The 14,070-nt window shown below is 41.1% G+C and overlaps 1 protein-coding gene across 1 annotated transcript in view; it reads right to left on the bottom strand.

Annotated features, from left to right (window-relative positions):
* The window catches only part of LOC144526119 (uncharacterized), an 89,228-nt gene that overhangs the window by 51,916 nt on the left and 23,242 nt on the right, over positions 1-14,070 (bottom strand). Inside the window, exon 5 of the mRNA XM_078263335.1 lies at positions 9,789-11,099. Within this exon, the coding sequence (XP_078119461.1) occupies positions 9,789-11,099 (1,311 nt within the window). The remainder of the gene's footprint in view (positions 1-9,788; positions 11,100-14,070) is intronic.

Raw genomic sequence — 14,070 nt, 5'->3', positions numbered from 1 at the left:
GATTAACTTTACATATGAAGTGTTTAAAGACTCATTTTGTCCATTGTTTATTTCTAAAGAAACACAGCAATGTATAAAAGGCTCCATTACCTTGTACCTCACGTTATGGCTCCGTAGCAGAAGTTTTTGTAAAAATTGGCTAACGATTGTGTAATAACCACGCGACTTACTGTCGCACAGTAGAGAAATTACCGTACAGTACAGTCGAAGCGCACAGGCAGTTTCGACTCACATTAGCTGTTTAAGTGTAATTACTCATTCGCAGTAATTAGCCTGTGTCCATGTTATCTCCTTACATATACCTACGCTCTCCGTCTCTGCAAGATTCGGAATGATTGAGATTTCTCTTGGCACAGCTACCAGAAGACTTACAACTTTCAGACAGGTTGCTCACGGCACATTTACGTCGTCTCTCCAGTTGGAGGCTGCGCAGTAACGCTCAGCCATCACCGGAAAAGTGCTTCTAATGGCCTTCACTGGTCTCCGTCCAGAGCAACAGGATCTGTTGGTCCATTATATATATGTCAATGGAAAAAACAGATCAATGAGCCACACTGTTGCACTGGGTGACATGTTCTTTCATTACCAGGTTACATACACTGTAGTACACATACACCGCCCTGCTGCACCAAATACTCACTAAGCACCAAATGTGGATTAATCTGCAGATAAAAATAGTCCCTAACAAATGCACTATTTCCTGCTGTTTAGGTAACGTGATAAAAAACTGCAGTGGCCAAAATTACTAGAAAGTATTTTGTGAAAAAGTACATCTTCACATGGGCTTGGGTCCGAGTGCCACAGCACAGGCAAGGTAGGGAGGCTGGAATTATTGAGATACGTTGTTGTTTTTGTCCAATCATAGGATTCTTGACAATAAAAAGAATACAGAATAGCATGTTAGAATATATTTTGTGAAAAGAGGTTTTAGAGTTCATGGTGTTGACCATTGTTGCCTTGTTATGCACCCTGGGTTATGCGAGGCCATTTAGTTTTACAGTGATTAGACATTATAAAAGGAGTGTGAGAAAGATCTTCTCTGATCGGGGGAGGGAGCGAGGCAACAATGGTCAACGTTTTGCAAGCGCGGGATTTTTGACACAAAGTATGGAAATGACCTGGCTCTCATGAAAACTCCAACAATAGCGACTTGTCTCCTTTGAGCTGAGAATGGGAAAAGTCAAGGTCATTTTTCATACAGTGTGTTACAAGATCGTTAGGAGCCGGCTGGAGCCAGAAGATCTGGACTGTATCCAACTGATGACAGCACCACCAGAGTTTGGGATGGAACTGGATAAATAAGAGAGCATTTTAAGTTAGGGCATCAGATGCTGGGGGAATCTTTGACTGACGAATAGGTGAAAGGTAGACCTGTATAGTATCTGATCTGTATGCATACACTCTTGTATTTTGCAATATCATTTTTCACTAAAGCTTGTTATTAACTTTAACTGGACGAGTCTTATTTCTCTGATCTACCAGTAAACGAACACCATTCAGAGTGAAGTGACCATAAAATTGGAGTCAGATTAAGTCTGGCCTTTTTTTAGGGCCAGACCGGTCAATTACGGTCACATTTTAGTATAAAATTCTACAAGCACCAGCCTAATTCTGTAAATGTATTAATATTTTTCCTGTTGGCTCTGTCCCGACAGACACTACCAGACTGTTCATTCTCATTAACGCGCCAGTTTCTCATCTTCATCTAAATCACAACTACAAAAACAAAAACGACCCAGTGCACACATTGTAGAGAAACTCTGATATGAGTTATTTCGCTTGTTTTCATCAATGTTTGTATTTGAGCTATTTTGTCATTATTATGCATACTGGTTATATGCAACATTGAATTTCAATAAAAAAAAATCACCTTCTTTGGCAACCTAGCAACTAACAAGCTAGACCACAGAGACACTATGTGGGATACAAATAGAGGAAGACAAAATACATTTCAAAGGCAGGAGAACAAAATAACAAGTCATGTATTTAGAAAAAGCAGTCGACAGGTCAAATGAAATCTGATACTCTTGCGGCTTTCTGCGCAGGCAAAAATCACAGAGGTCCCTGATAGTTCTCCTGTTGAAGGTCACAGATTGTTGAACATCAGCTGGAGATGGAGGAAACAGAGAGAGAGGATGCTACAGCTGGTTGCCCATTGCGCTGAGCAGAGAGAGAGAGAGAGAGAGAGAAGGGTGGGAGGAAGAGGAGGGTGGAGGATCTTGTCAGAGCGTTTCTATTTTTACTCCTCGACCTCACTGACTGTCACACCCAGTCCGCCCTTTCTCTATCCCTCCATCCCTCACTCGCAGAGTCTCTTTGTTTCCACGGTAACCGCCTCCCATGTCTCCCTGACAACGCACCCCCCCCCCCCAATCTCCAATGCAGCGAATATTACGATGCCGCTGCGACACAGGGAGTCTGGGCAGGAGAAGTGAAGACATGACGTGGATGGAGGAGACATTAAAGGTTAAAAAGATGGAGGATGGAAGGAGGGGAAAACGAGAGGGATGGAGGGGGAAAATGATAGGGCAAAGAGAGAGGGGTAGAAGCAGGGAGATAGAGGATAGAGAAGACAGAGAGAGGGAGGCAGAGGAATCCGGGAATAGATAAAGATGAGACATGATGAAGGGCAACAGATTAGCATGAAGGGAGGAAAGACGAAAGGGGGGAAAAAACAAGGTGGAAGTAGGGAAGTGGGGGCAAAGGAATACAGAGAGGAAAAGAATCAACCAGGCAGAGGAGTGGGAGTAGAGATACAGATAGAGACTGGGGTTAAAGGAGTGAGAAAAGTAGGACAAGTAGAAAAATAATAATTTCCGAAAACGTTCCACTAGCCCACTTGTTACTTTCGACAGTTAAATCTGGTCTGTCTGTCTGTCTGTCTGTCTGCCTGATGTCTGTCTGTATGTCTGTCTCTGTGGTCTAAAGTTGGTTGAAAAGGGCCAAATACAGTATCAAACAAAAAATGAAAAAGTGCGCTGACCTAATGTTGCTCAAATCAATAAAACATCAATTATAAGACCTATACTTCAAATTAAAAAAAGAGAAGATTGGCAGCATCTTCTGCCCTTTAAATTTGGCAGGAATGCGGAAAGAAGGAAGAACTTTCAGGCATTCTGGCAACAGTAGATGGGAAGTGGCGAAAGGCCAAAATTCTCTATAAATATACTGTAAAGATGACAGACAGACCTGAAAGGAATAGTGCAAAAAATGGGATGAAGAAAATAAAAGATTAAAAAGAAGGCCGATACAGATGTCATTAAGGCATCCTTAATGAGATCATGCAGTTTTCAGGGCTCATGTTGGTCTCACTCATGAGGAAAACTCCACCTTCAAAGAGACGGTGAAAGAGGATTTCATTATCTCTCCACGCACCTGCATCATGCAGGGATAAGCTATAGTATAGATCCGTCACATGTGGGAAAATGAAATTAGCCCTCATAATGATGGAGCTGTCTAATATCTAAGGAGAGAATAATGCAATGAGACACTGAACTGAACCATGTCGCTCTTTCCCTTGTTTTGCTAAGGCTGTGATGATGAATAATCCTACTATTATTTAGGCAGGTAAGAAATGTGCCAGAAAAGTCCCAGATGTCATGCACCTTAAAGGAACAAATTGCCCAAAAAAGGAATACTCTGTCATGTTTTATTCAACCTGTGTCCGTTAACTTAATGCTAAGTTCACCAACAAATAGCGTTTCGGCACTTCCATCTCTACAGTTGGCTGTAAAAAAGTGCAAAGAGCACTAGTGCCAATTTCACATGATCTTTTTCATGGCAGAATCGAGAAACTATTGCTGTTCAGCAGCTGTCACTCACATCTTATATTTCCAAACCTCTCACAGCATATGAACACATCCTATAAAATATGTATTTATATGGAGGCTTCACTTTTAAAAGCATTGTAACACAATGATAAGGTACAGAAGCTTAGACAAAAAAAAAAAAATTTTACATCACAAAGGAGGCAATACATTCAGATTTGGGAACATTCCCAATCCAGAAGCCAGTCTATCAGATGCTCCTCCTTTTCTTTGCCACCAGAAGCCATTTCCCCGCTGGGGATCAATAAAGGTGTTATCTTAATCTAAATTGTGTCTCTGATGAGCTCTAGCTGCACTAGTGTGCGGTCAGAGCTGCAGTTCTCCCAGCAGACACCTGATGGAGCCAACAAGCAGGGCTGAGACTCAACAGATGCTTTATAACCAACACACACTGCAACATGATTATCCATCTGCGATGTTTGACAGCAAACCACAACACACGTTTGTCCCCAGCGATTATCTCAATTCATGGTATTCACTTTGATTCAATCTCACTGGCTCGCTCTCAAGCACAAAAACAGGTCATTGCATCTTGTGTATGTGAGATTACGCATATCCAAAGTACATAGACAGGGACGAAAGCCCATTTTCCAGGCCACACAAGCCTGCATGGTAGAAAGTGAGTGAGGGTGTCCTTGCCTTACGTAAAGGTGAAATTGTCCCAGACATCAATATTGTATGTGAGAGAAGAGATGTTAAGGCGGAACGCAGGTTTATAAATAGAGACACACTAAGACAGAAGAAAGAAATAGACGCAGAGAGAATAACAGAGTGAGCGAGCGGATGTCTATCAAACCTTAAACCAAGGAAGCAGTCAGCTGTCAATAACTCTATTAGAGTCCATCCACTGATTCCCAGGCTCACTGGGCAACACAAGCACTGTACCTGCACTGTTTAGGCCACATCTTGCAGATGACCTCATATGTGTGCTATGGTCTATGATAATTATAAGAAAAACATTGAAAAAAACAGAATCCGTTATGCCAGACTATTGCATCATAGATTATAGTCTACAGCGATGGGATTTCACTTACAGCCAACACTCCATCTCTAATAACTCTATTTCATGCTGGATTTTGCTTACTGACTGAAAGAACTTGCATTTTTTGGGAAGTGCAGTGAAGAAACGCCACAGCAACGAGCAGCAAGTTTATTAGTATTAAAAAGAACCACAAGCCAAAGCGATTATCACTTTATGGGGTAATGGATATATGTATATGTATATACGCTCAATTTGTAATGGACCGGAACCTCTGTTTGAAAAAAAACACACCAAATCCATGTTAATAACCTCCATTTTTCAAATCCCATGAGGTTTGTGTGACTGTGCTGTAGCAGCAGCAGCAGATCTCAATCAAGTGCAGCACTGAGGGAGGTCCAGCTATATCGCAACATATTCACCCTAGGACATCTTAGTGCTGACTGAATACACAAAGTAGACAGCCTGGGTGGTGCTGTCCTCTGCAGCAGAGACAGGCTTTCAACAAACACAAAGACACACAAACTTAAAGCTATGAGGTGAATGAAGAGCCACAGAGTTTCTCTAAAGATTAACTGTCATTTCTGCTTATTGAGACGGATGAGATGATGGTGTGGTGATGGCGCAGTGGATATGACACATGCCTCTGGGTTCGAGTCCCACTGCGGTACATCAACCAACGTGTTCCCTGAGCAAGAAACTTAACCCCTAGTTGCTCCAGAGGCTTGCAAGCTCTGATATATAGCAATTGTAAGTCGCTTTGGATTAAAGCGTCAGCTTAACGATGTAAAGTAATGTAATGAGATAGAATCCTCTTTGTGGCAGTTAAAGGCCCATTTGGAACATTTCGTCAAGTATGCAATGCCTCTCATATGCCTGAACTATACTGTATATATATATATATAAACAGTCTAACACCAATCCATGTGGTGTGAAGTATAACATAATTATTTTCCAAGTGATGCCATCTGGTAGACACTGGAGGGCATATCATGTTAAAAACAGCTCAGTAACATAATGGCAATGATACAATGCATTCATAATTTCATTCGCAGCTTTTGCTGGGTGGATAATGATAGTGATAAGATGGCAATGCCTTAAGGGTCGCTGACCCATATCAACCATAACAAAGGACTGTGACAAAGGCCAATGTGAGTTGATATATGCATTGCACATTCAAATGCTTTATATCCACATATCCCTCACACACAGCTGCATCTAGGGGTATAGGCCATGCCCATTTCTATTTATAAAACGTTTTATCACAACATTACAGTATGTATGCAAAACCCACTTTGGCAAACTAGTGTCTAGTTTATCTGGTCTCATCTAAGAGAGATAACATTGGCGTGAAAACATTCTATGGAAGCTAAAAAAAAAAACGTGACCTCACCAAAAGGCCCTCATAGACCAATGGACACATTACATCATGCAAAATCAACTTATGGGGGTGACACATATGTTTGAATATTTGATAATAATATTTCAGGTCCAAAACATTCTATAAATGACACCAACTTTGGAGTGAACATCCAGTATGTTTTGTCATACCAAATCTGACAATGTTGCTATTTTCTTTTTTTTTTTAAATTTAATCTACAACAACTTCTTTCCGCGGTTACATGCTGACATCTAGTGCCCTAGAGCGTAATTTCACGACATTATGTGCTAAAAGGCAGCATGACGCTATGGAATTGCTCCCAAACAATCACCCAGCATCGGTACACCTTCGTTCCAACTTACCTGAGGGGCCTGACCCCAGTATACTAGCTGACAAGTCTAGGTCATTTTCACCTACTGAGACTGAGTTAAAGATGACCTTAACAGTTAGGATGCAGTTTTTACCAAAAGATAGAAGAACATAATATGATGATTTATGCTATGCTGAAGAACTCTAATTACACAGGATGTGCTTCGTCAGTATTAAAGCAACATTAGACAGTGCCAAAAACCTATTTTTCTTTTAAAACAGCCTCGTCCTGACTTGTACCTGATTCAAACTAAACAACTATTCAACACACGATCACAGTAATACCACTGTGGGGTCATTGGTGTCCAACATTCCCAACAAAGTTCTATATGAGAATAAAATATGCAAACTGGAAAAAGAGAAACTTGTCTTACCTGTAGTTTAAGGTCCCGATTGGAGGCATTATGAAACAGAAAAAAGGGAATGGGGGGGAGAGAGAATAAAAAGATAATGTTCAGCCAGTTCAGAATCAGCTTCAGTTCATTTAAGACATTGCTCCAACATCGACTCAAACAATAGCCTCAGCGTTAGAACGTCACCATGGACTTGACAACTGTACATCATGGACTTACATTTACATAATTGAAAACTACAGTAAGTTAGTTTTGGACACTACAGTACTATTTAGAGACTAAAAGGACATTTTAGAGTTGCTATTATGTCAGAATGAAGGCCTACAGTGTCAGAATCCGGAAGCTAGAGCTACAGCCAGATTTAATTAATCGATTAAGAGCAGTTAACACACATTTCACAAACAGTGTCGAGTATTTGGTCAGGTTTTAGTAGTGAGAAAAGGCTAAGGAGAAGCATAGAGAGAATCCCGCTGGAAAATAGAGCTTCATTCAGCAGACTGTGGGATGTCGCCAGAGACAGTACTCAGGATTGAAACCCAGCATTATCAGGAGGAAGAAGCATTAGACTGAGGTCATGTCAGGGTTTACCCCAGTGTACAAATGGGTCAGGCAGGCCAAAAGACAGCTGCTTACTACATGGTTGTTACACTCATGGGGGTGGTCCGTCATATCTGTCAAAGTTATGTCATACACATGACGTGTTTAGACCTGTCAAGAGTCTGCAGTTGTGTCTGTTGTAATAACAACTGGGGGAAACCCTGATATTTAAAAATGATTTTATTTGTCATTTTAAATAACATATCGAACACACATAATGTAATCTGGACTAGGTTTTGGACAGGAACACCACTGTTTTTTGTTTTTTTTAAACCTAGGAACTGCTCTGGATCTTTGCAGGATCGATTTAAAAAATCAATTCATCTCATATTTAGATACTGTAACTCCAGACTTACAGGTTCATTCCTAACCTTGAAAATACACTCAGTGGCCACTACATTAGGTACACCTACACCCACATTCTTCAGATTAGCCACATTTGTCGACAATGTCACCAAAAACTGATCGTCATAAACGTATGTCAGAGCTGTTAATTAAATTGCTAAATATTGTACAGGTGAAGCTAATAAAGTGGTCACTGAGTGTAATAGTTTGACAAAAAATATCTTGACTCAAAGCCCCTTTATTAGATGTCATTCAGAGCTCTGAGACACATCTAGTGGCCTTGATCGTTGTCTAGGGTTTACTAAACTGGAGGGGTTTAGTTGTTATCATGCGACTTAAGCATGGAACTGGGGTCACTGACAGCCAGGTGGTTGTATACTGGAGATATCTATGAAGGGTAGTGGTGCACGATACATCGGCCGCCGATATAATATCGGCCGATATGGTCTTTTTTTTTTACACATCCGTATCGGTTCAATGTCAAATTATATATAATTATATAAATATTAATTTTTTCTTTTGAAAATCTGATGACGGTCATATTTTGCACACAGGTAAAGGTGCCCAATATCAGTCATTTCTGAAAATAAATTACAAAAGTAAAAAAGAAAATGCGTTTTGGAAAATAGTTCTTTATTTGATTATCATAAAAATGTGTTTTCTATACAGAGATATCGACATCGGTAAATATCGGTATCGGCCAAAATTTCACATCGGTGCATCACTAATGAAGGGGAAATTGAGCTAAGAGATATTTTTGTCAAACTGACTCTTGTCTACGGGGTTCAAATACTGTTGCATAAACTTAAGAATTCACATGACAGCTGACTGGAATGTTAAAAATAGTTAGTGTTAAAATATTAGCTTGCTCTAATTTGTTTTTTAGTGGGTCGCATGTGTCAGATTTGCTGCCTGAATCTGAATGTCCTACAATCAAACAATTAGCATTTCTGCTTCTACAGAAAAATCATCTTTGAGACTTTAACTGTGGTCACACACATTATAAACAGTTGCAATAGAAACACAAAAAAATAGACATAATAAACCCAAGAGCCATCAAGAAAATTGGATAATTGCAGGTTGTGCCTTACCAACCTGAAACATGTTTTACATTATTGGTAAACCAATTCACCTTCATTAGTCACAGCCATGTCTACGTTTAACTTCTCTACTACTACACTCATTTTGCTCAATGTAGTTGATTGCATTATAGCAGCTATAACATGATCGACTTTATAACGTTAAGAGGCATTAGCAAACTAGCTTTGCCTTGCAAGGACAAAGGCCATGTGTGTGTTTCTATAGACAGAGAGGAGGTAGTGGGAGGTTACACAGGCAGCTGACAATCAGATCAAACAGTAGACAGTGGAGCAAGCAACGATATAGAGCTATCAGAAGCAGCAGGTCAAGTGATAAAATTGTTATGATCATGGTAACAGATACACAGAGGCAAGCAGAGGGAAATCAAATCTTATCAGTTTGATAAAAACAGTTTACCCTTGCAGTTTTAATATAGGGCCCGACCAGGTCCAGCACATACATTTGTGTCCCACACTAATGCCAACAGTTGGGAAGATCAATTTATCCGGACACAAATGTTTCTCTGGTACATGTTTGAGATAAAAACATATTTCTTAGGGATTGCTAATGGTGCCAAAGAGGAGATATGTGCGTAAATCTATTGTTGACATGAATATCTTAAAAGCAGATTTAAACTTAAGTTGCTCTATAGTATTTATGTGTCGGGCCCTGGTTATTACAAATACATAGAGGAAAGGATCAAGCACCAAGCAGGCCTGGTGCTCAATCCACAGACAAAGAGCCATGCATACAGGAAGACAAATAGTAGCTTCTTCCTGCTATCCTAGCCTACAATCATTTTTGTTCAAATTTGCCTCATGTTATTCATTATCTTCCCTGTACTGTAGTTCACCAACCTTCCAGTGGGGGGAGCTGTGGCGACGAGGACTCCTGGTGCTCTGAGTGTGCAGGGAGAGAAGGAGGGGCTGCGGGGGTGATGGATGGAGAGGGAGTGGCTGTGGCTGAGCTAAAGGTCGTGGTTACACCTTTTGGGGGAGTGTCTGATGATGATGTGGGAGTGGCTTCATTCTTACAGGGAGAAGCTGAGGAACTAAGGGGCGTGGCGGCGGCTGCTGTACTAACAACCGGAGCAGGTGCAGTCGTACTGGGTGTGGCTGTGGAGGATATGAGTGTGGCCGAAGGGACGAAAGGCTTGGCATCGACGTTGAGGGATGATCCGACTGCAGTTATTGGAGGGTGTGTGTCTGCGGAAGCTAACGGTGATGGGTTGGTGGACAAAGCGGAAGTAGGAGGAAGGTCTGGAGTGCTTTTGGAAGGGTTGAAAACTGAAGCGGCTTGTGAAGCAAGGATGCCGATTTCTGTTGGAGTGGACTTTGTCAGGGGAGCCGTAGAAAGGGAGGGGGTGTTAGTGATAGGGGTGGTGGACTGTGAGTCAGGAGTGGAGCCTGGAGGGGTCTGGAGGACTGAATCCAGGAAAGAGAAGGTCTGGGAGACTGGGCTCAGATTGTCCCCTGTCAACAATGCTAGACTACCACTAACATCTTCACCTAAACTACTGTTGGCAACACTAGCAGCTGTGCTGTTAGGTTCAGGTTTGCTGGGCGAAACTTTCTCTTCATTGTGTTTTTGACCATCTTCAGCAGACAAAGGGAAATCGTCTACACACATCGGCTCGTAAGAGCGTGGAGATGAATCTGTTGCGAGGCTAGCATGGGAACGGTTAATGAAACTTGTGGGTATTTGTGTAGGGGCAGAGGCCAAAACAGGGCTGTGGTAGGAGTCTGGAGCTTTGGAGTCAGAAGGACCAGAGTTGGCAGTAGTAGCCCAGGTAGGAGTGACTGTAGCCAGCGTGGGAGAGATGGGCTGCTGCACTCCCCATTCCTCTGGAAGTCTTGCTCGACTCTTAGTTTTCCTGCCTTTCACTCTACCCCCTCCTCCACTCTCTCTGATCTCCCACTCCCAGTTCTCCTCCTCGTCCTCATCCTCCTCCAGTCCGCCCTTATGCTTGTCTGATTGGCCAATGTTATTCTCCTGGCTATCCAAGTAGTCGTAGACCTGGTCGTGGCCCTTCCTCTTCTTCTTTCGCCGTCTCTGCTGCTGCTTGGCAGCCTCGCCCCCCGGCCCCACTCTCTCAGGGCTGAGGGTTTCGGAGGCGGAGGAAGTGAGACTGCTGTCATCCATTGAGCTGCTGGGAGAGAGGATGGGAGCTGCCGAGGGAGGGGGGAGGGTTTTATAAGAGGAGGAACCAATCACATACTGTGTCAGAGAAACGACGAGCCAAAAAGCCATCAGAATGTGGTTACCATAGGTGGTTAATCACTACTTCATGTCTAAATTGTTTACCGTTTCATGGCAGTAAATAAGTGTAACAATTGGTCTCATCAAAACTTTAAGGTCCATACGAGCTGAAGTGATATTTTGAAGGAGGGGAGCTTGTGGAATTACCAATTACTGAAGGTGGATTATTATTTTTTTTTTTTGTAGGGATAGGCTATGGCAGAAACCTTCTTAAACAGTCAGACAATCTCATGGATACCATTCTTTATGCTTTTGTGTGTAATTTGAAGGTATGTAGAATAGGTTACTATATCTATTTACAGGTCTTGTGGAGTGCTAACTGAAAATTTGAAAAGCATTTTGTGTCTCCAGTATATGCAGAAAATATTAAAAAGAAAAGTCAGTGTCAGTGCCCAGCCATAGTAACCACAGTCTACTTTTAGGCTCCTTTTGGCACAACCTTTTGAACATTTTCATAATATATGATGTATGTGATGGTGCCTGCTTTTATAAATACCGGTCATTTACTCACCTGTTACACACATTCTATGTTTCAGTAAAGGCTACATAATCAACTTATATTATTATCATTATTATGATTATTATAAGTCACATATTTACAGGTGCTGTTTAACAGCAGCATAATGATTTAGCACTGAGCATCAGGTGAGAAGTATTTGCTTTGATTTATCTGCTTGGTTGTGTCTTATCTCTGCCAGGGACTGAATTTGAATTTAAAACAGTGGTTTTATTCGAATGTTCCAAATGTTTATGGTAGCTTTGAAGGACCAAAGCTCACTGTGACTGGAGGTCTACTGTATATCTATATCTGTTTGTACATTTGACATCTTTAGAAGAGGCCTAACTCAGGTTTAAGATCCTCACTTTTGGACATTACAGGATCATTCCATATTAATCCCAATGAATACAGTAAAATGAGAGGAAATAAAAGTCAGAAGATTCATTGGCTGGTCATATCATATCGTGTCCATTTTCAATTCAGTAAATTCTGAATGTCTGGAATGGGATGTGTTTTAAGTTTTTCAGTCAAACAATGAACATATTGTCTGATTCTCTCTTTGTGGAAAAATATGTTTGATTCACCTCTTTTAAACAATCATCATCATCATCATCATCATCATCATCATCATCATCATCATCATCATTACCAAGGGGGCAGAGCTGGTCATTTGAGCAGGCACGCATAACAGAGAAAAACAAACACACTGGGAGGAACAGAGCTCTGAAGCAACGTAATGAAGTAAATGAATGAAGCACGTTTCAAACAGGGTCGAGCATGCATGAATAAAAATAAATGCATGCATGTCTGAAGAATCCTGGCCATAAATGGATCACTGTCCTACATGCAGAAACACTAAAATGATCCAAAATGACACAATAAACATATGGAATGTGTTACAGAATCACAACACAATGGCAAACTGTGCACATGCAAGCTTTAACAAACAACGAAAGAAATTCAGCTTGCACTGAAATGATCCCTTCATTTGTTTGTTCCCACTATCTTCTCTTGTTTTGGGGATGAAGTCATCCCAGTTGGGTATGGGTTTTTCATCTGAAGCAATATTTCTCAATTATTTCTGACAAGCACTTCATCAGCTCAGAGAGAATGAGAGAGAGAGAGAAGGAAAAAACAGACAGACAGAGGGATATCCTCTATAAATAAAACTCTCTGACCTTAACACCCCTCTCAGTCGTCTTCCTGTTTTTATAATCTCCGGTTTCATCCTCCCATCTCCTCAATCTGTCTTGAATCGCTGGATATTAATGTGAATCCAGAAAAAGAAGGTGCATTCCCTTCTAAATCTGGCACCTTTCCCTGTATTTCTAAATTGATTGATTGAATTGAAGTTGCTATTTTCTCCCTTTGGCCTTCAACGCTCGCGCAGCTATAAACAGCTCGAGGAAGAGACAAGGCCGGGGCATTATCATCTATATTTAATGTCATAAGGTATTTTAATGAGAGTACATCTTAATCTGGAATCTGGCAAACTGCCAAGAGAAACATTAATGTTGGAGCGCTGGTTGCCTCAAACACACTGCTTATGGAAAAGTGCTGCATGTGAGAGTTAATCTGAAATGGGTTTGGTCTCACTGAAATTCACCTGCACAGACAGAGCAGCAGGTGTGTATAGGATTTTAGGTTTCAAGCCCAGAAATACAGTTTGAGAAGACGTGACACAGACAGTGCGGAAGGCTGGTTGATAAATGTATCGTCAGTGTCCTGTTCTGCATCAGATAAGATCAAAGATTGAGTTTTCTTTCTGAATCTTATATTTTTTTCTTCATTGTTGTCATCCAGGGTCGGCACATTTACAGAATTTCTCCAGGTATTTGGTGATTTTAAAAACAGCAGCATGTGGTTACATCACTGGTGGTAAGTTATCTTTATGGTCAATGAAATACAACTACTCATTTTTATTCTAAAGATTGATATGTGTGGCAGCCATTACATCAGCCATTAATAGCTGCTATTGGGTAACAGACAATGTCTAGTCCCTGGTTTCTAGAAGACCCATTTCCTGTAATGAACGAGGATAGTAACTGTTACATAACAACCAGCCTGTACAGGCTATCTTTAGTACACCAGCAGAACAGAAGGGAGAAGAAATACAAAATAAGAGCTTGCTAAATGTTTAATACGTTTTGCACTATTAAAACTTCAGATGCTGAGTCATTTTAAAAGTTCAGTGGAGGGTCCTGTGGTTCTTTATTTCTTGCCCATTTCTCTCACCTGAGGATTTCATGCTGAGAGGACTAACCGTCTGACTGAGGGCACAATTATGTTCAGATGATGAAATAACTATTTGCAGCACTGCATGCATGTCTCTATTACAGAATCTGAAATGTTGCTTTCGGGCACAGTTACACAGGAAGACT

The sequence above is a fragment of the Sander vitreus genome, chromosome 12, assembly GCF_031162955.1.
Source record: "Sander vitreus isolate 19-12246 chromosome 12, sanVit1, whole genome shotgun sequence".
Taxonomy (NCBI): domain Eukaryota; kingdom Metazoa; phylum Chordata; class Actinopteri; order Perciformes; family Percidae; genus Sander; species Sander vitreus.
The sequence above is the reverse complement of the archived record's forward strand: the minus strand, read 5'-3'. Positions and strand labels throughout refer to the sequence as shown.